Source organism: Chenopodium quinoa, unplaced genomic scaffold, assembly GCF_001683475.1.
Source record: "Chenopodium quinoa cultivar QQ74 unplaced genomic scaffold, ASM168347v1, whole genome shotgun sequence".
In the NCBI taxonomy this organism is placed as follows: Eukaryota; Viridiplantae; Streptophyta; class Magnoliopsida; order Caryophyllales; family Amaranthaceae; genus Chenopodium; species Chenopodium quinoa.
This window is the reverse complement of record NW_018744662.1, coordinates 3,854,445-3,875,726: the sequence shown is the minus strand read 5'-3', so window position 1 is coordinate 3,875,726 and position 21,282 is coordinate 3,854,445. Positions and strand designations below refer to the sequence as shown.

The window sequence follows — 21,282 nt, the reverse complement described above, 5'->3', positions numbered from 1 at the left end:
GTTGCTTGTAAATAAAAAAAGTGACCTTTATAATACTGACAAAGTAACATTATACAGATAGATTAACATCTTATTAAATTTATTGAATGACTCTTAAATTACAAAGTAACCCTTACAAACACCACTAATAAAGTAGCCTCTATATTACTAACTTAGTTAACCTTACAATCCTAACAGAGTAACCCAACACTAACCGAGTGATCCGTGGTGGTTGGCCATACTGGATAAATAAAGCCTTAATCGTTTTTCTTTTTTTTTTTTTCTTTTTTTTTTTTTGTTTAGAATTCCCTTGCAAGTTGGGGGGAAATAAAAGATCCAACTTGCTCGGGGTGAGAATCGAACCCCTCTCACAGGGGTGGAAGGAGGGCCTCTAACTATTAGGCCAACCTTGATTCTCAAACCTTAGTTCCTTCATTGTTTTACTATCTACAAAAAAATGAACAATATACAATAACGAGTTGCAATTTATCATAAACAAAGAATAAAGAAAAGTGTTGCACTTGATTTGAATTGGAGGGCATAAAAACATCTAAAAACTGATTTGACCCAATAATTTTTGTACCAGTAACAAATAAAAAGTCAAGACATCAAACAAATAAGCCATTACAAACAATCTATCAAATTAGCCAACATCCAATTGCCAACCAAGGCCACTGTCTCCATACCCCCCCCCCCCCCCCAAATCACCTACCTTCTCTATTCATGTATTTCAACTATATGACCCTTTAATAAGAGGCTATCGTACAGGTATTAACATACCAGATTACTAGTAAACATACATGGAAAAACAGTATGTAGCTAAACTAGGTGCAAAAACTAATGTCATCGCTTCAAAGTCAAATTCTTGATGTCATCTAACTCCGAGGAAGTTCTGAAAACAGCATGAGATCCATAATCTGCAGAATAGATGAATAACATCAGAGACAACATTCCAAGTTATTTTACACTATAGCATGATGATAAAAGAGTCGAGACGCACCTAAAAATCTGGACAGTTGAGCTCCTAATCACATTTAAATCTTTGTTATACCAACTCTACAACTTGCAAGTGTTACTTGAAATTTTGAGTGAACAAAAAAAAAAAAAAAAAAAAAAAAAAAAAAAAAAAAAAAACCGTTCTGCATGCAGAGAAGTGTAACCATCATTAGATTAAAGATAAAACATACTGTAAGAAGCTCTGATTGGAATTGTTACTATATGGATAATGTGTCAATCACCTATTGTAAAATTAACGAAGCTCGTCGTGGTAGTCATAATCGTCTTCATCACTGAAAATAGTACTATAGAAAACATATGGATTATCAATCATCTCTTCCAGTGAAAGCCGTCCATCTTTATCTGTATCAGCCTGAGATACATGGAGCAGGGATATTAGAACTACCAAAGACATATAGGAGGGGAAGAGGGAAAAAAAAATAAAAGACTACTAGGCTGACTTGCAGAAATCAGCAGAAGAATACTCTCCACCACAACTCCTTCCAAAAAGGAGAAAAATGAGCTAGCTTAAAAAAAATCGCGGATGGTAGCAAGACCAACAGCCAACAGAGATATTAACAAACATGGTGTAGATTGTGTTTACCAACAGCCATGATTATAGAAATTACAGACAATCCAGCACTACAAAAGGAATGGCTTAGTCCAATTTCTTTGATGGCAGGGAGATGTTTTCCAACTTTCAACGACTTACAGCCTACCATTTGTTCATGTAGATTCACAATTTATCAATAACCAATAACTCATTCTTGCCTATTCAATTCTCCCTTCTTTTCTATTGTGTCCCTCTGCTTATCAATTTTCTATCCTTTCTTCTCATCTTCAGCCCAACTACGTATATCTAGGGACTAGGACTAGCATTTGAAATACACTAACCCAGAAATTTGGGGTGACACCACCAAGAAACAGCATATAAATGTTAGAAATTTGAATTCTCAGATAGGCCAAAGGTCACAAAAATTTCTATCCTCCCTCAAAATTTTTTTCGTTGTTAAAGCTTTTCTACTCTTTGTTTTACAAATGAAATTTATTCAAAAACTGAGGATGACATAAATAACAGACAGAAAAAATGGGCAGCTGCTCTTCGAAGTGAAAATTCACATGCTGAATTGACGGTGTGACAAAATCAGTAACCTCAAACCATTATCAGTAAACTCCTCTAAAACTTTATTACTGACTCCATCGAATCTTTAGCACCAACTTCATCGCTTATCAAAATGAGTAACTCCATATATATGCATGTCCAGTAGCCTCATCAAGTTATCAGCATCACATTTTATGCACAGTCAATAACACCGTCAGTTTCAGTACCCCCAGATATGCATTGTCAGTAACTTCATTTAATCAGTCACAACATTAACAATGGAAGACTAGATTGTTGGGTGGGACCATTGAACACAAATTTTCAGAAATATATCACCAGACACCAACACCTAAATTTAAGCTTATGCACAAACATGGTTTATCAAGACCTGTTGACCTGTTGTGGATTGTATTTTAGGTGGAAAAAAAAAAAACATGTAAAAATGCGAAATGTGTGGGTAATCGTATGATACGTGTTACCGCCACATGCCTCAACTTTACAGAACCTTGGCAACTTAAAACAAATTGCGCTTATAATAAGCTTTTAGTGATTCCAATAACGTTAGTAAACTTATAATTTACTTATGTGGGAGTTACAAGCTGTAATTCTCTACTTTAATGAAGTCATGCAGAGGTGGGTATTTAGTAATTTGTTTCACTTTATTTCCAGATTCTGCTGTAACAAAGCTTTGTAAGCTCTTCTTGTATAAAGAGGTTTCCTCCCTCCTTTCATTTAATGAAAACAATAAGATAGCTCATTATGAGCTCTGCTTTTCACTCTCCTGATTATAAGAGGATTCATACCTAAATACCTATTATAATTGATAAATTTTAAATTATTTTTAAAAGGAAGTTGAAATCCTAATCCAAATACTGCATAATCGAATGGCCTTGATTTAGTCTATTGTAGTAGCAGTAGCTTTTCTTATGTGGTTGAATCCTTCCTCTACCCAAAATAAGAGCGAGAATTCTACAACAACTCAAGCTTAGAGGTTAACACACTCCAATTTAGCATTACATCAGACAAAGACAAACTTAACCATTACGGCCTTCCAAATAAGGGTTGACAGATGGCCAACTTATAGATTAGGAGCTTTGTAGGTAGCTATGAATAAGCAGCATGTGAAAGAGCCAGATGAATCATCAATCACTCATGAGGTCGATGAGGATTTTCACAAAGTTCCCCTAACCCCTTACTAATGAAGATCACTTCTAAAATGGAAGTTCCAAGAAGAGTCAAAGCCATAAGAGCATGGCAGTAATTATCAAACTTACAAATTAAGAATCATTTAACAATGTTCCAAAAGAGTTAAAAAGTTCAGAGTTTGTTTTGAAGCGTTCTAGCATTAAACAATTCAAATAAATATACTAAGTCAAAGAGAACGACACCTAAATAAGTTGATGAGAAACCTAAACTTTAGACCAGGACTCCTCTTTTCACACTGTAACTTAATGTTAGACCACATCTACATCAAATGTAAAACATTATAAATTCAGGTAATCAATTTACGAACAGCTAGATAACATCCTCCCTCTAGGAATAACATAGCTTGTAGCCATATTTCAATGAGTTCTACACAGCTGAGTCTACTATTTCTTTCTAGACTACTGTCTTTGAAAAGCCAAACTTGACAGCTGGAGAACTGATGATGACTTTGCCAATTCAGCTATATGCATCAAACTGAGCAAACTAGTGCTCTAATGCTTTCAGCAAAAACGATGATACCATGACACCAACCAACCACACCACAATCACAAGTCACCGGGTGATAACTCAATCATGTGTTACCAACCTAACACTACAGTTGCTAAATATGATAAAGAATTGAAGCTTTAGCACTAAGCAGAATTCTGAGTATCATACAAAAAGTAAAAACATAGCATAATGCTCTCACAAATCAACACTGTTCTAGCCAAAAGTAGAACTTAATGCATAAGAATAACAAAAGTTAAGTTAAAAGGAATACCTGAGATATGATGTAATCTGCCTGTTGTTTGGCATAGTAGCGTTCTGAAGGATGAAGCTTATCAATTATAGGTAACAACTCTGGGTCTGACAATGATCTGTAAGCAGAAATATGTCATGTTTTACCCTAAGGAATTATTACATGCCATAAATAGAGAGCCCTAAAAATAATAAAATCAGAGAGCTTAATCAACAGGAAGAGGAATCTGTAATACAAAGTATGTGGGAATGAAAAGAAGAGGAGTCCTGCACATATAAAAAATCCACAGAATTTTGAGATGTACCCATCACCATCTTTGTCAAGCTCGTTAAACAATTTCCTAGAAGCAGGAGTTTCAGTAGAATCATCTAAATGATGAGTAGAATTGTGCACATGCCCATCTTCTTCGTAGTTTCTCACCAAATCAAAAAGCCCATGGAAAAATTCGCTGAAGTTGACCTTGCCATCTTTATCTGTGTCCCTTTCCCTGCAAGTTAAAAAGGACACAAGAAGATCAGAAAGATCCTTGACCATCAAGCCACAAAATCCTATGGCAAATCTAGAACCAGTTAAAATGTTTCTTAAAATATAGACAAACACCACAACATATACACCATCAGACAAAAGTTACGAAACACACGATAGTCTTATTAAAATTATCAAGATAGGAACATTGTTGCAGCAATGTTCCCACTTCCCAGTCACATCAATGCTGTTCATTTAAACAAGATATTTGAAAGAATTTCTGAATTTACTGTGTTCTTAACTCACAGAATTCATAATAAGAAACTAGCATGCATCAATAAAAGATTCAAAGGCAATGAAGTACGTGACTCCAAAAGTGGCACTCAAATGAGGGGAAATGAATTTGAAATTGAATCATTGATTGGGTTAAGAGCCTGATTGAGGTAGACCAAAATTTTGGTTTACCTTTTAGAATGTACACAGATTTCATAGCAGAAACCCTTCCCCTTTGTCTAAAATGGAGAGGATCATCAACATTATATCACAGTACACATAACATACCCATTGCAGCTTCATAAATGGACAATCATTCAATAGAATTTTCTTGCAAACACGAGACAAAAAAGAATAGCCTATGCAACACACTAACTCAATGTAACAGTTTTAGGGAGAAATAAAGCAATAAAGAAGTAATATTTGAGAGAAGGAAGCAGTTGATTGATTAATGAAAGCTAAAAATGGAGTCTTGGATCTGAGTGACTTCAGGCCACCACTCTCTAGGGAGCACCTTTAGGGTACAAATCTCCTTAACGTAGGAATTACAAAATGACTGCCTACCCAACACACTCCCCCTTCCCCTTTCTTATATTTACACAACAAGCCAAGAATAGAAAGGACAAAAAGGCAGCTGTCACTGATTGTTAGGAAAATTCCCCTGCTCCTGCTGTGCTTGAGGTATTTGGTGTGCTTGTGTCAGTCCCCTCCTTCCCCTACGCTTGTAAGTGATCCATTCCTTGTGCTTGCTCTTCCCAGCATACCCAGCATTCGTTACACCTCCCCCTCCTTCAAAATTCACCTTGTCCTCAAGGTGAAATGTGGGAAACCTTTCGTGAATCACTGCCGCTTCTTCCCAGGTTGCTTCAATTAAAGGCAAGCCGTGCCACTTAATGAGCACCTCTAGAATGTCAGGGTTTCCCTTGGCAGCCCTTGAGTCCAGCACGCTCTCAGGTTCAGTCTTGAACTCCAGTTCTTCTGTCAGCTGCACAGGAATGGTAGGGCTGGCCACTTGCTCCCCTAAGGCTCGCTTAAGCTGAGACACATGAAACACAGGGTGAACCTTACAAGTCTCTGGCAGCTCGAGCTTGTAAGCCACCTGACCAACCCGCTGAATCACCTTGAAAGGCCCGTAGTAGCGCGGAGACAACTTCTCATTGGGCCTTCTTGCAAGGGATTTTTGTCGGTAGGGTTGAAGCTTTAAATAAACTAAGTCCCCAATCTGAAACTCTTCCTCCCTCCTCCTCAAATCCGCATGGTATTTCATCCTTTGCTGTGCTCGGACCAAATTCAAGTGTAGTTCGTCTAACACCCAATCTCTTTCTTGTAACCATTCCTCTAACTTATCCACTGGGGTCTGCCCTCTGCCCACCTTGATCAGCTTAGGTGGATCCCTCCCATACACTACCCGAAAAGGTGTAAAACCAATAGAAGCATGATAGGATGTGTTATAGGCGTATTCCGCCCAATGCAGCCACTTTCCCCATGACTTGGGCTTGCCATTAACAAAGCAACGCAAGTATGTTTCCAAGGTTTTGTTAACAACCTCGGTTTGCCCGTCGGTTTGGGGATGGTAAGCGGTGCTTCTCTTAAGGTCCGTACCTTGTAATCTAAACAGCTCCTTCCAAAATATGCTTAGAAATATACGATCCCTATCCGACACAATTGATGTGGGCATCCCATGTAAACGCACAACTTCCTTAGTGAACACTTCCGCAATTGTTAAAACACTATAAGGGTGCTTTAACCCGATGAAATGTGCGTACTTCGATAGCCTATCCACTACTACTAAGATCGAATCAACACCCTTTGAATTCGGAAGTCCCTCCACGAAGTCCATTGAGATATCCTCCCAAATGGTCTCGGGAATTGGTAAGGGCTGCAACAACCCAGCCGGTTGCAATTGAGAGTGTTTGGCTTGTTGGCAAATGGCACATTTTTTCATATACGCTGCTACCTCTTTTCGCATCCCCTTCCAATACCACTCGGCAGCCAACCTTAAATAAGTCTTCATCTCGCCCTGGTGCCCTCCCACCGGGCTGTCATGGTATTCTCTCAACAATTTAGAGATCATGGATGATCCCTTAGGAAGCACTACTCTCCCCTTGAAGAGTAATCTCCCTCCCTCGAGTGAAAATCCTCCTTGTGGCTCTTGCCCGGCTGACAGCTCTGCCATTAATTTACCAAGGTCCAAATCAGCCTTTACTTCTTTTTCCACCTCCCCCCAATCAATTCCCGAGGTAGTGACCATGGCTGTAAGTTCCTCCAGTCTTTCTCCCTTCCGTGACAAGGCATCTGCTACTCGGTTACTCGCCCCGGGTTTGAATTGAATTTCGAAATCAAACCCTAATAATTTTCGAACCCATTTCTGATAGTCGCCGCCCACCTCCCTTTGCTCCATGATATACTTTAAACTTTGTTGGTCGGTTCGCACCACAAAGCGGCGCCCGAGCAAATAATGCCGCCACTTAACCACGGCCAAACAAATGGCCATTAGTTCTTTCTCATAGATGGCCTAAGCTTGTGATTTCGGGCCTAACAACTTACTGTAGAAAACCACAGGCCGAGAGTCTTGCATTAATACCGCACCTAGCCCATAGCCGGAAGCATCGGCCTCCCCTATGAACATCCTACTGAAATTAGGCATGGTGAGTACAGGGGCAGAAGTCATGGCTCCCTTCAGCCTCTCAAAAGCTGTCGTGGCCTCCATTGACCACCCAAAATTATCCTTGCGTAGCTGCTCGGTCAGGGGCCTTGCTATCTGAGCATAGCCTTTGATAAATTTTCGATAATACCCCGTCAACCCGAGAAAGCCCCGCAACTCCTTCAACGTCCGAGGAATAGGCCATTCCACCATCGCCCTAACCTTTTCTAAGTCTACTGCCACTCCTTCCTTCGACACAATGTGCCCCAAATATGCTACTCTCTGTTGGCCGAACTCACATTTCTTGAAATTTGCCACCAATTGATGCTCCTCCAATGTGGAGAGCACTTTCTTCATATGCCCCAAATGACTCTCCTTATCGGGGCTGTAAATTAGAATATCATCGAAAAACACGAGCACAAACTTTCTCAAGAACGGTCTAAACACCTCATTCATAAGTGCTTGAAATGTGGCCGGTGCGTTAGTAAGCCCGAAGGGCATTACTAGAAACTCGTAGTGCCCTTCGTGGGTCCTAAAAGTTGTCTTGTGTGTGTCCTCCTCCCGTACCAAAATCTGGTGATATCCCGACTTAAGGTCGAGTTTCGAGAAAATAGCAGCCCCGTGAAGCTCATCGAGCAATTCCTCGATTATAGGGATGGGGTATTTGTCGGGTATTGTCTCTCGGTTTAGAGCACGGTAATCCACACAAAATCTCCATGAATTATCCTTCTTTTTAACCAACAAAACAGGCTGGAAAATGGACTAACCGACGGTTTGATTCTTCCCGCCTCAAGCATCTCCTTGATTAATCTCTCAATTTCATCTTTCTGAAATTGGGGGTATCGATACGGCCTCACACTCACCGGATTGCTGCCTTCTTTCAATATTATAGCGTGCTCATGCCCCCGTTTTGGTGGCAATCCTTTCGGAGCTACGAAAATTTTCTGTCAATAATTTCTGCCAGCCACCCTAGCACCGCCGCGCATCCCACCTCAGCCCCGGCCGCAGCCACCTCCACACAGTTGATTTCCAACCACAACCCTCCTCCTTCGTGTTGCAGGGTGCGGAGCATAGCTTTGAGGGAGATCTTAGTTCGTTCCAAGGCCGGATTTCCCCTCAAAATTATCTTTTCCTCTCCCACCATGAAGCTCATAATATGAGTCTTCCAGTTATGCACAACCGGACCCAATTTCTCCAGCCACTCGATCCCCAAGATTAAGTCAGCATTCCCCAAACGTAGTGGTAAGAAATTCTCCACCACTACGTAGCCTTCACGTAAAACGACTCTAACTCCTCGGCACCTCCCTCTTCCCCATATGACATCGCCACTTCCAAGAGACACACTAAATTCTCGAGCACCATCCACGGGCACCCCCACTTCCGCCACCAACCCTTCCGAAATGAAATTATGGGTGGCTCCCAGATCTACTAAAATCACCACCGATTTGGGTCCCACCTTGCCTTCGAGTTTCATGGTGCATGGACTAGAAAGGCCCACGAGAGAGAAACTCCTGGTGTTAGCTCTTCGTCGCTAGAGCCGCCATCGGGTGGCTTGGAGGGTCCAACGTCTTCGTTGTTCGCGCCGCCGAGGAGCAGCACGCTCATCTCCTGGTTCTTACACCGGTGGCTGGCACTCCATCTCTCGTCGCAGCGAAAGCAGAGGCTTTTAGCCTTCCGCTCTTGGTGCTCAGCGTCCGTCAACCTCCGTGGCTCAGTTGTTTTCATCGAAGAGGAGCTGGTGGGTTTGGGAAAGTTAACAGATGCTTGGGATTCAGATGGAGCATTAGGCCATCCCTTGAAAGAGGCTGTGCTTTGGGTCGGAGTGCCATATGTGCTGATCCCAGTTGAAGTCGGCCCATTTGCAAACTTAAGCCCACTTTGGGCTCCAGTGGTCTTGCCCGATCCAAGAAACCCGGACCCCCTTCTATACCCCCTTCTATACCCACTTACCCGGTTCCTTTCTTCGACCCGACCCGCAATCTCCATGGCTTGCTCCAGATTAAACGGGTTCAAGATCCTTACTTCAGCCTTAATCTCCTCCTTTAGACCTTGAATAAAATGGCCCATCATTAGTGTTTCAGGTATGTCCTCTAGAGGAGCAGAAAGTTCGATGAATCTTTTGCGTTACTCGAGGACGGTGGTCTCCAGGGTTGCCGCCAACCACTGTTCGTGGAGGCTTCCGGCGTGGGTCTGCCGGAACTGGCGTAAGACGCGGACTTTCACGTTCTCCTAGCTTGGTATGGGTTGACGTCTATTCTCCCATTCACCTCAACGCGTCGCCTTCCATGGCGGAGATGGCGGATTGCAACTTCTGGTCCTCAGTGAGTTGGTAGTGTTGGAAGTACTTTTCCGCCTTTAATATCCACCCATCAAGGTCCGTACCTTCGAAAAGGGGTAAGTCCAACTTCCTTGGCTTCCAGCGGTGGTCGCCGCCACCATTTGAGTCATTGAAGTTGCGCATCCCAAAGTTGCTACCTTGCGCATCCCAAGGTTGCGCAACTCCTCAAAAAATTGAGCTTGGGTGGTTGTATTCACCGTCATTTGAGCCTCCTGCTGTTGCCAGAATAGCTCAAAACGGTGGTCCAGCCGTTGAACCGCATCCTCCATCGACTTCTTCAGGATGTCCTCCTAAGTCTTCATGGCCGCCTCTAGGGCTCCCAGCTGATTTTGAACTCCGATCATCTGCTCTTCCAAGGTGTCACACCTTTGAGTCGCAGAGATAACCATGTTTTTTTTTTTTTTTTGGTAATAGGAGTTGGTGCAGTGGTTGGTGGTTTCCGGCTCCGGTGGTCGCAAGACCGCCGCTCTGATACCACTTGCAACACACTAACTCAATGTAACAGTTTTAGGGAGAAATAAAGCAATAAAGAAGTAATATTTGAGAGAAGGAAGCAGTTGATTGATTAATGAAAGCTAAAAATGGAGTCTTGGATCTGAGTGACTTCAGGCCACCACTCTCTAGGGAGCACCTTTAGGGTACAAATCTCCTTAACCTAGGAATTACAAAATGACTGCCTACCCAACACACTCCCCCTTCCCCTTTCTTATATTTACACAACAAGCCAAGAATAGAAAGGACAAAAAGGCAGCTGTCACTGATTGTTAGGAAAATTCCCCTGCTCCTGCTGTGCTTGAGGTATTTGGTGTGCTTGTGTCAGTCCCCTCCTTCCCCTACGTTTGTAAGTGATCCATTCCTTGTGCTTGCTCTTCCCAGCACACCTAGCATTCGTTACAGCCTATTTCCGAAAAGATTCATTAAACATACAACGGAACCAACTTCGTAAACTGGTAATATTGTTGCAAGACACCCTATCAGTGAACGGTATAGACTTAGTGCAGCCCATTGCAGCATGGACAAACTTCAGAAATACTCCGTGGGAAACATGCGAAAAGTTTTGAAGAAACTCAAAAGAACATAAAAGATAAGACAAAAATATGATAAAAGGATGTCTTCCAGTTTGAATAGAGAAAACTATTCAACATACCGTATTTCCTCTTTGCACAGCCACTGGAGTAACTTTGGGTTCTTTGTATCAGCAGGATGCAAGAAGCTATCAATTACAAAGAGAATAGATTAGGAAATATATGAAAAACCAGTAGCACCCAACGACACAAGTGAGAATTTTAGACAGATGTAACAATGGAGCTTACTCCTTGAACTCTGTAATATTTAAAAGACCATCTCCATTTATGTCAGAAGCATTGAAGTGATCCTCTCTCCACCAACCCATTTCGTATCCAAAGGTATTATTATCTGCAAAATTAGATGTTATTCAGTAATTAAGGCAAAGTTTATATTAAATATGATAGCAGTTTAACACTAGCACCTGGATAATTGGCAAAATATGATACTCTGTAAAATATCAAGATTCTGAATGGAATTCAAATTGTGGATATAGAAAAGATCGAACCAAATAAACAATTGAAACTTGGTACTAACATCCTTTTCCCATTAAAATATCAACCCAGTAACATCAAACAACAATGTGAAATGTGAATTTTTCTGGCAAGCACAACCAACATTCATGCCCCTAGGCATAAGTGGGTTTAGAATGTGCAACGGACTAGCGTGATTCAACACAGATTAGGCCAAAAGGTTGAATGATTGATTGATAAAGCTCAAAGCTTGCGAATGATAAACATGGCTTTAGGCCATTACTCTCCAAGTGTTTCCTTACAATTTTCTGAATACCCTCCCAAATGCTAGACCAACACTACTTATACTAACAATACAAGCATCAATATGGCAATCAAGCCTTAATTACTACAAGTACTACCATCTTGGCATTTAACTACTTTAGTCTATATTACAGACAAAAGGTAAAAGCATCTTGTCCCCTGTGTTTTTCTAACGGATTTCTGCCTCACTTGCATCTGCTGCTGGTAAAGTGCTGTTCTGCCTCTTCTGTCTTCTGCTGTACACCATAGTCACGGGTGGTGGTAGAGGAGGCATTGCAGAATGTAAAGCACAAATATATCAATCAACTCACTCAATGGATAAATAAAGCCCCCACAACCCTAACAAACCTTACAACTCATGGCAACACTAAGTAACTCTGAAGAATGGCCTACAGCAATTGATTTTAATGGTTTAGTACATACACTTGATGATTTTAGGCACATTAACAGATATTAATCAAGACTTGGGGGGAAAAAAATGAAAACGTGTGCAGAGATTAGCGTTATTGATGACTATAAAAGGATCACAAAACACTGTAATTCTTTGCACGTCTTGTTAGAAAGACTGATCAATGGGGTCCAAGAGCTATATGTATCCAGCAGTCAAAAAAGTATCAATTGCAAACAAATCTGAGATAAATCTAAGCACAATATCAACTTTTGGCTATGTTCATTAAGCAGCAATTACTGAGTTATGCAAGAAACTTGCTCAATTAGGCAATTTGATGGTGTGACTATCTCATTTTCATTAAGGGGTCCATTATCAATTTACCATATCAGTGTACCAAGATAAACCAATACTTTTACCAATAGGAGTCAGCGCAACAAAAACTTCAAAATGTGAGTAAAGAATATTTAACATATACAAACCCCTCCCTCCACCAACCCATTTCATATCCAAAGGTATTATTATCTGCAGATTTAGATGTCATTCAGTAATTAAGGCAAGATTGTAGTATTATACAAGTAGTAGGTATGGACGTAATGTAGGCTGGTAGCAGTATAGCACTAGCGCATGGATGAATGGCAAAATATGTGAAATGGGAGTAATACTCCATAAAATATCAAGATTCAGATATTCTGAATGGAAATCAATTGTGGAGATTGCAAGATCAAACCATATAAACAATTGAAATGCAGTACCAACTCCCATATTCCAGTTAATATATCAACCCAGTCAAATCAAACAACAATATGAAATGTGAATTTGGCTGGCAAGCAGAGCCAACATTCATGCCCCTAAGCATAAGTAGGTTCAGAACGTAAACACAAGTACATCAACCAACACCCTCGATGAGTAAGTTAAGCTCCCAAAACCCTAAAAACCATTACAAGATTTACAACTCATGACAGCACTAACTCAGTAACAAATTAACAACTACAGCAATTAAATTCAATAATTTGGTAAGCACACTTTATGATATACGAGGCACATTAACAGATATTGATAAAGTGTAATATAGATTGAAACAGATACAGTATTGATGATTAGAAAAGGACTACAAAGGATCACAAAAAATTACTTTTCTTTGTACATGTTGTTAGAAACACCGAGTCACCGAGCAATGGGGTTCAATGGTTATATGTTTACAGCAGTCATAGAAGTATCTATTGGAAACAAATCTGAGATAAATCACCAGCAAAATATCAACTTTTAGCTATGTTCATCAAGCAGCAACTACTTTGCTATGCAAGATTCTTGCTCAATTAGGTTATTTAATGGTGTGACTATCTCATTTTCATTAAGGGGTCCATTATAAATTTACCATAGCAGCATACCAAGATAAACCAATATTTTTTTACCAATGGGAGTCGTCAGTGCATTGAAAACTTAAATTGTGAGTAAAGAAGATTTTACATATACAAACCCCTCCCTCTTTTCTTTTCCCCTGAGAAAGCTCTAATTTCAAACTCTTTAAAGATACATTTCCTTGATAAGCAGGGGACTTTCATTATTAAAAGATTATCCAATAACATAACTGTCAAACTCACAAAAACCAAACTAGATTCAGGATTCACCTGCCCAGCATCTAAAAATCAGACCTTTACTGGAAACAGAAACTATAACTTCCTAGCCATCAAATAGCAATAATATCCATCAAGAACAATATAATTGAAACAAGAGAAGCAAACCAAAATGTTCTCTGTTAACCCACCAAGACTAAAGCAAATTACTCAAGTCATACCTTGAAAGCTGCATTATCTTAGAGACCTTGCCAAACCCTAGACCACACTATTCAAAAATTGTATCTTATTTTCAAAATTACTGAAAACTACCAAACCCTAGACCACACCATTCCAAAAAAAAAATGTTGCATCAAAGACAAATCAATCACATAATTCAGCATCTTCAATATCAAACATAAGCCACCAAGAACCCAAAACAAGTCCTGCACTTGAAAAAAAACCATAGTACATTATAAACCCTAATCAATTTCAGTAAATCCAGCCAAATGTGATCAACCCATCCTAAACACTACCACCACCAGTACACCACACACCCACCAGCCTCTTTGAAGCCGATACGAACCGAAACATTCTTGGTTCAATTTCAACATACATTACAGATTCACAAAAACAAATTCAACATAAAAACCAATCAAAAACATAAAAATTGGAAAGAAAGTAAACCTGCAGATTTAACCCAACTAGGAGACTCATACTCAGAAAACGAAACAAACCCATCACGATTCTTATCATGTAACTCCATCTCCCTTTGAGTCCTATGATAAACCTCCGTCTCAGCCTGTCGCAAATTCCACTCAGTCAGCTCATTTTCCGAGGCAAACCCATCAATGGGGTCCACATCAATCTTCGGAAACAACACCAACAATCTACTAGTCACATTAAATCTCTCTTCATCATTCAAATACTCTTCAGCATCCATGAAATCCTCCCACTCCGGCTGCTGCTCATACCCTGGAGCGTGATGTTCTTCGACACGGCCGTGTTGATGATGATCACTCTCTCTCTCCTCCCCGTGCCGGGAAAGTCCGGCGATCTCCTGGTGGTGCTCCTCGAAGTACATCCGCTCCCACTCCTTGTCCTCGCGGTGGCGCTCCATCTCCGCAACCACCGGATCGAACGCAACTGGGTCATGGTGATGGTGGCGGAATTCGAAGTGTGGGTCAGGGTGTTCAAGGTGGTCTTGCGATGTGAAGGTGAAGTTTGACCGGAGTTTGAGACGACGATGGTTGGTACGGCGGTGATTGCGGTGGGTGTCAGGGTGGCCGTGTGAGTCGTCACGGGTTGGAGAACGGGAGAGGAAGAGGAGGAGAGAGATTCCTATGATAATGTAGAGAATTATAGATAGTTTCACCATTGCTGGGAAAGAGGAGAGAGAATGGAGTTGACAATGTGGACTGATTGAGATAAAAATGGAGGAGAGAGAGAGAGGGAGCGAGAAATGGTGTAACACGGGGTAGCCGTGCAGATTGATTGATTGTTGCTGAAGATTGAAGGCAAATCTTGAAGTTTGCTGGGGATTTTGTACGTACTAAACTAGTAGTGTCCTGAATTCCTCCTACTAATCTTTGGACTTGCATTTAATTTAATCACAAATTTTGGTTTCTTAATTGTTTAATTAAGGTGGAAGATAAATGACAAGCTTGGGTTGGGTCAATTTCTTAACTCATGTGATGTTAACTGGTTATACTTGTTTCAAAAGCCCATTTTAGGTCATTCTTGTCAATATAAATTAACGATAAGTCCATGACCAAATACGTACTTTGATACTTTGGTTTGAGCAATAGAGGACTAAGGACTAAGAGCCCAAGTTTAAAGAATAATTACAATGGTCTTATTTGGCAATTTGCTATTGGATGTTGGTTGTTTTTCTTAGCTGGTCTGATTAGCTGTTTGTAGACCTGTTAGTTCGGGTCAACAGGTCAGGTTTGAGTCAAATTTTGGATTATTTGGGTCATTTGATTCAAGTGGTTTGGATTGCTTGGGTCATTACAAATTATGATAATTGGGTCATTTGGGTCGGGATCGGGATTTGGTTCTCTCTCAATAAAACGAGTTTGGAACCAGATCTGGTCTAGTTGTTTGTATTGGCTTTTTATATTGGTTATTTGACCATTGACTTTTAATAAATATGTTTGGTAAATATGATAAAATTGGGTTGGGCTGGCGCTCAAGTTAGTCGAGCCCATCTTGACCGGGCCTAGCTATTTGCTTATACTTGTTCATAACTCATTTTTTGTCATCTTTGTTATTGTATAGCTATTGTATGCACCAATTACAATAACTAATGTATAAGTATTGTGGAAAGTCTTATATTGCAGGGCTGGGTCATCTTACCACGAAGTTGAGTATCTACTAGACTACTACTCTATATTAAAAACTAAGGGCTCGTTTAACATTGTTGTTGTTTTCTATTTTTTTAGTTTTTTTTTTTTCAAAATCATATAATAGATGTCATATATTGAATAAAAAAAATCAAATTTATTCAAATCATAATAATTTGAAAACTGATAACAGAAAAATGGAAACACCTTTTTCTTGTTTCCTGTTTTTAGTTTTTGGTTTTCAAAAAACTGACAAATGAAAATAAAAAACGATGTCAAACAAACCCTAAACATTCAAATTAAATAATGAAAATCATGTAGAAATGAGAAAAACCCATTTTGTAAACTCTTTATGTAGCTTTAAATCTGTCTCAGAGTTCTCAACTCCCCCCTTGGTTAATGTTTGTAAATAATGATCATCATTTTAGTTTCTTAAGTTACCATGCATGAATTCTAGAAAATAATGGGTTCATCGTCGCAGATTATATGTACAACGTATATGTGATGTGGCAGCTTGTGAAAACCTTATTAAGGATTACAACAATGGTGTTTAATTTTAGTTTTATTGGTGCATAAAAAGTATAATCTAATTATCTAAGGAATATTAATTTTACCCTTGACAAATCTATTTTTTATTTTTATAATTATTTTATAAAAGTCAGTTTTTGATGAAATCTAAAATATAACATTAAATTAAAAGAATTAAATCCAAAATAGTGTTCTTCAATAAAAATCAAGATGTTGTTATTCAATGCCCTCTATAGTATATTTGTTCAAAAAAAATGTCTATATTATACCAGTTGTTAGAGTTTGTAACTTTTACACTGTATCATAGGTCATTCGACTCACCACTACTACCTCAATATGGGGAAAGGATTCAGAGGAATTCCACTGTTATTAGTTTGCCACTCCCAAAAGCTTTAGTGTTTAACTATAATGAGTATTCTATGATAAAATATTATACTATATTTGTTTCAATCCAAAAATGATTGAAATCATGCTCAACTTATTTTCGAGATTTAGAAAAGAATAATGATACCTATAAATAAGTACATCAATTGGTAACACATATAGTATTGGATTTTCAATTAAAATATTATACTATATTTGTTTCAATCCAAAAATGATTGAAATCATGCTCAACTTATTATATATATATATATATTTATATATATATATATATATATATATATATATATATATATATATATATATATATATATATATATATATCTTAATTTCCCCATTCCCGATAAAAGAAAAGAGGAAGGAAATATGAAACCAATTAGTACATTAATTAATCAATAATTACACTAACAATTAGTTAGGATTATTGGTATTTGATTTTGGTTTATGAGTAGCAAGGAACAAGTTGTTGATCTTGATAGTGGAGATGACCATTAGAGCAAGGATAATTATCATAGAAACAATTGATAAGGCAAGTGCTAGTGTTTGTGCTGCGCCATCTTTCACCTCTTGAGCGTACTTGACGGATGCCAAAGCCAGTGTTGTCAATGGCAGTGAAAAAGACCACCATGCTATACTAAACTTCCTTAGTGATTTCTTGAATAATGTTGGCCTACATACCTGCAACATTAGCAAACACCGGTCAGCAATAAATCAACTACAAACACGTCTACATATACTCTTATATACGGATTGGACAGTGTAATTTATTGAGTCAGATCCTCTATTCAACATCAATATTCATTTGTACTGATAAAATCGTAAATTAAAGTCTTACAATTCATATATTTTTTAACTACGAAGTAATAATGAAGAAATAAAATAAATGTTATCATGTAAAAGGTTGTTGGATTATAGAGTATTTTCTTGCTAAACACGTGTTTGTCGGTGAGATAGAAATCTACATACTATTAGTACCACTAAGAGGTGTGGTGGAACAAGTACGTACTCTACGGTGACTCAAAGGGCAATTTTAAAGTAGAAAAGATAGGAAAAATAGTGCATACTTACCAAGGACATGAAGAGAAACATGGAGAGAAAGAAGAGCATCTTCGATACAACATCAAAGGTCCCGACAACTGAGAACCATGCTATGCTAGCCATACTTGGAGTCGCGATGAACAAGAAGAAAACCGGCCTTAGTGACGGCGAAACAATATTGCTCCCTGGATGTCTTTGATATAGAGTGACAAACAACACCAAGTAGTGAGCCATGCTCAATGCAAAGAAGCACAACGCCATCTCCGACCATCCCATATACATAGCTTCCTTTGTTGCTACCAAATTTGCTATAACGGATAGTTGACAAGCCGGGTTAGCCACCTTGGTTAGCACTCGTTTCCCCTTAATAAACCATTGCCCGTATAACTTGATATCGAGCATAATTATAGGTACTACAAACATCCACCAAGTTAATTGTTGGCAAATACTACCATCAGAAACGACAAGCATAGGCGAAGTTTGAAGCAATAACAGGCTTGACATCCAAGGAGCAAACAAATAGTTGACCCCTACATGGTGCAAAAACTCATCCTTCACCTTGTCAAAGTGATAATAACACCTTAACGTGTAGAGAATAGACAACGAGATCAAAACGAGTAAGGCCGTCGACCATAATAAATGAGTGGCCGTCGATGGGAAGGACAAGAGCATAGGGTGAAATTGACGAGCATGGTTGTCTTTGGTGATTTGGACTAGGTTTTTCCATAATAACACTTGAGCACATAAGGCAAGGCTTATTCTAAAAAACCCTGCATGAAAATTTGCTAATATGGAATACACGAAATGATCGTAAAAACCCACAACAACCATCTTATGGTCGTTATTACTCATGGGTGCATCGTCGATAACAACTTCTATGCCTGCTTTATTAGCACCTAATTTTGAATCCATTTTTTTTTCTAACTATATACTAGTATGTATGTATGTAGGGATGATTATATTGGATGAATGAATGGATTGATCGATCGAGCTAGCTTAGTTTAATTTGTAACTAATGAGATGCATGCAATGTATTGATTTGTAATGAGGATATGTAAGTTAAGGATTTGGTATAAATAGGGAAGTGTTTAGGATATGCAAGTTAAGGAAACTACATGTATTTGGTGCTTCTTATATAGGAGTGCAAGATCACGTACACCAAATAAATAACACTATCTAGAAGTGCAGGGTACATGTTGCTCTACAACTAAGCCAAGATAGGCTACTAAATCATAAACCCTAAAGTCCACTACCAAAAAGTCGATTTCAGGACTTTTAACAAGAAAATGTGTATTAACACAATTTCTTAATTTTCTATTTTAATATAGTATGCACCGTCCAATAATCCCATCACTAGTTTCTACACGAGATTTTACTAGAGTTTGTTTGAGAAAAGGGAGTGTAAAATAACATCGATCTTATATAACAGTAAAATTTGAGCATTAATGAGATATGCAAAGTAGTATTATCTCTTTCATATAAGTCAATGGTCGGCCGGGGTGAGATAGTGGTCTCCAAGTGAAATATCAAGAATTCCTTTTTTCACTTTTTTTGTAAAAATGGTTTGTGTACACTTCCTCTAGTCTTTTTTATTTGATGACTTAGTTTGACTTTGCCACAATCACTAACTCTCTTTGATTGTTTTTGTGATTTACGAGTATACGTAAGGAAAAATATCGTCATGCAGATCTTCTTAGAATTGACTAAAAACGGACATTGCATAGTAGGTGCAACAAATGTTTTCTTTCCTTTTGAAGTTATCATCTCCCTCTACCTCTATTCTCATCACATGCATCTCCATCTTTCTCTCTTCATTTAGCACTCAAACAATTTTTGTCTAGAAGTCCTTGTCAAGGTATTTGTTTCACATATATAATTTATATGAAATAGAGGCGGTATTTTAATTTTTAATAATTGAAAATTAAAGACATTGATAGTTTAAGCTAAGCATGGACAAACGGGAAATAGGTCAGTGAAAAAAACTGAATGAAGTATTTTGTATTAATTTAGAAATCTAAAGCATGCTTTGTGAGCACATATAATGAACGTAATTATTAACCTATGGATAATGATACAAACTCTATATGGGAAATACACTTAGAGAATGATGTGTCCAAGGTTTTTGTATTTTATTAATTTATCTTTCAAGGTACTCATTTTATCATTACTGTTGTTTAGAATTCTCAGCCTCCAATTATACACTTAATTAACTTTAAACATACCCAAAAATAAGATGACGATGTTAATAATTCTCGTTAAATATATAATAAGTTTATGAAATAAGAGGAAGAATATATGTGTATAGATTGACGACCAAGATACAACAAGAAGGAATATTATATCACCCCAAAAATGACCTAATAAATCGATCTTGGTAGTGCACCAAACAACATTCAACATTGAAGCAAGTAAGATAGGGGTTAGTAGGATTGCATATTGCTGCCACTGAGGACTACAAATAAAGGCCAATATTTGTTTTTATTTATTTATTTTATAACAATTATATTTATGACCCGTTTTTAAAGAGCTTTACACCTAAGACTCCATTTTACTAATAAAGTCCTTTCACGTACATCATTTAATCTGATGTCCTAATGGCCAAATTAAACCTCCAATTATATTTCATGTCTTTTTTTTTTTTTTTTTATAATTATGTTTATTATTATCTTCCAAGATTTAGATAACCTATCAAACTATACGATCAAATATCGCATGCAGCCATAAGTTAGGTACTTCGTCAGCCTATCAATTAAAAAGGAATGTAAACTATTCTATTGATCTACCACACCACTTCATTTAGATCTTTTATTTTTATTTTTAGTTCTAGCCAAATTTTAATTAAAATTTAGAAATGAAAATGTAATTGCGTTTAGATCTCTTCTTGGATGACGCGGCACTAGTGCTGGTCTATAATGAGGTGGAAAATTAGGATTTAATTAAGACAAGAATGTACATTGTGTTATAGCCCCAAATATAAAGTTCAATACTTATGAATTTAAGACTTAAGAGTTAAGAGCATATTAATTAGAAAAATGCTATATATACATAGCCCTTAGGGCTACATATAAGCATTAAATTTACACTTGAAAATCGTAAAAAGTTAATAAATTATAAAAATATAAACACTAATTACACTGATTTACGCGTACTTTTGTCATGAATTTCCAATCTTATACAATTTTAAGAGTATATTTAATACTTATATATAGCCCTTAGGGCTACATATAGCATTTCCTTATTAATTACTCGTTTCTTTTTAAGCAACAAAAATGTAAATACATTAAAATATTATGAATATGGCATATACTGTATATATTATTAATTATAGCAACATCAATGGTGACGTACATGCTAATGGGTCAAGACAAGAGTTGCTCTCTATGGCTTTTGGACACAATATCTGCCCCCTTTGATCAACTTGAGTCACCTTTAATCAACTTGACTTAAGAGCTATAAATATAAA

The 21,282-nt window shown here is 38.1% G+C and overlaps 2 protein-coding genes across 3 annotated transcripts; both read right to left on the bottom strand.

The window, feature by feature from the left end:
* Positions 1 to 482: 482 nt before the first annotated feature.
* Positions 483 to 15,116, bottom strand: LOC110702122 (reticulocalbin-2-like). Of its 2 annotated transcripts, none has more exons than XM_021879785.1 (7): positions 14,215 to 15,116; positions 11,056 to 11,158; positions 10,890 to 10,955; positions 4,327 to 4,509; positions 4,044 to 4,140; positions 1,218 to 1,348; positions 483 to 896 (listed from the first exon to the last, which is right to left on the bottom strand). In XM_021879785.1, the coding sequence occupies exons 1-6, from the start codon at positions 14,903 to 14,905 to the stop codon at positions 1,229 to 1,231; spliced, it is 1,260 nt and encodes a 419-aa protein (XP_021735477.1). In that variant the 5' UTR covers positions 14,906 to 15,116; the 3' UTR covers positions 483 to 896; positions 1,218 to 1,228. The 2 variants fall into 2 exon arrangements, with proteins under 2 accessions (XP_021735477.1, XP_021735478.1); XM_021879786.1 differs by lacking the exon at positions 483 to 896 and adding an exon at positions 1,103 to 1,118.
* A 2,002-nt stretch (positions 15,117 to 17,118) lies between these two features.
* LOC110702121 (S-type anion channel SLAH1-like) lies at positions 17,119 to 18,948 on the bottom strand. Its single transcript, XM_021879784.1, has 2 exons — positions 17,850 to 18,948; positions 17,119 to 17,459 (listed from the first exon to the last, which is right to left on the bottom strand). Exons 1-2 carry the CDS (start codon positions 18,729 to 18,731, stop codon positions 17,193 to 17,195), a joined length of 1,149 nt encoding a protein of 382 aa, XP_021735476.1. The 5' UTR covers positions 18,732 to 18,948; the 3' UTR covers positions 17,119 to 17,192.
* Between the last annotated feature and the right edge of the window lie 2,334 nt (positions 18,949 to 21,282).

What these genes read in the sequence shown, in the direction of transcription:
- LOC110702121 (XM_021879784.1), bottom strand. Translation starts at nt 18,731, where the DNA reads ATGGATTCAAAATTAGGTGCTAATAAAGCAGGCATAGAAGTTGTTATC. An exon ending in TGTTTCTCTTCATGTCCTTG is followed by an intron (nt 17,460 to 17,849) that starts GTAAGTATGCAC and finishes CTAATGTTGCAG; the next exon opens with GTATGTAGGCCAACATTATT.
- LOC110702122 (XM_021879785.1), bottom strand. Translation starts at nt 14,905, where the DNA reads ATGGTGAAACTATCTATAATTCTCTACATTATCATAGGAATCTCTCTC. An exon ending in TAGTTGGGTTAAATCTGCAG is followed by an intron (nt 11,159 to 14,214) that starts GTTTACTTTCTT and finishes CTAATTTTGCAG; the next exon opens with ATAATAATACCTTTGGATAC. An exon ending in CAGATTACATCATATCTCAG is followed by an intron (nt 1,349 to 4,043) that starts GTATTCCTTTTA and finishes CATGTATCTCAG; the next exon opens with GCTGATACAGATAAAGATGG.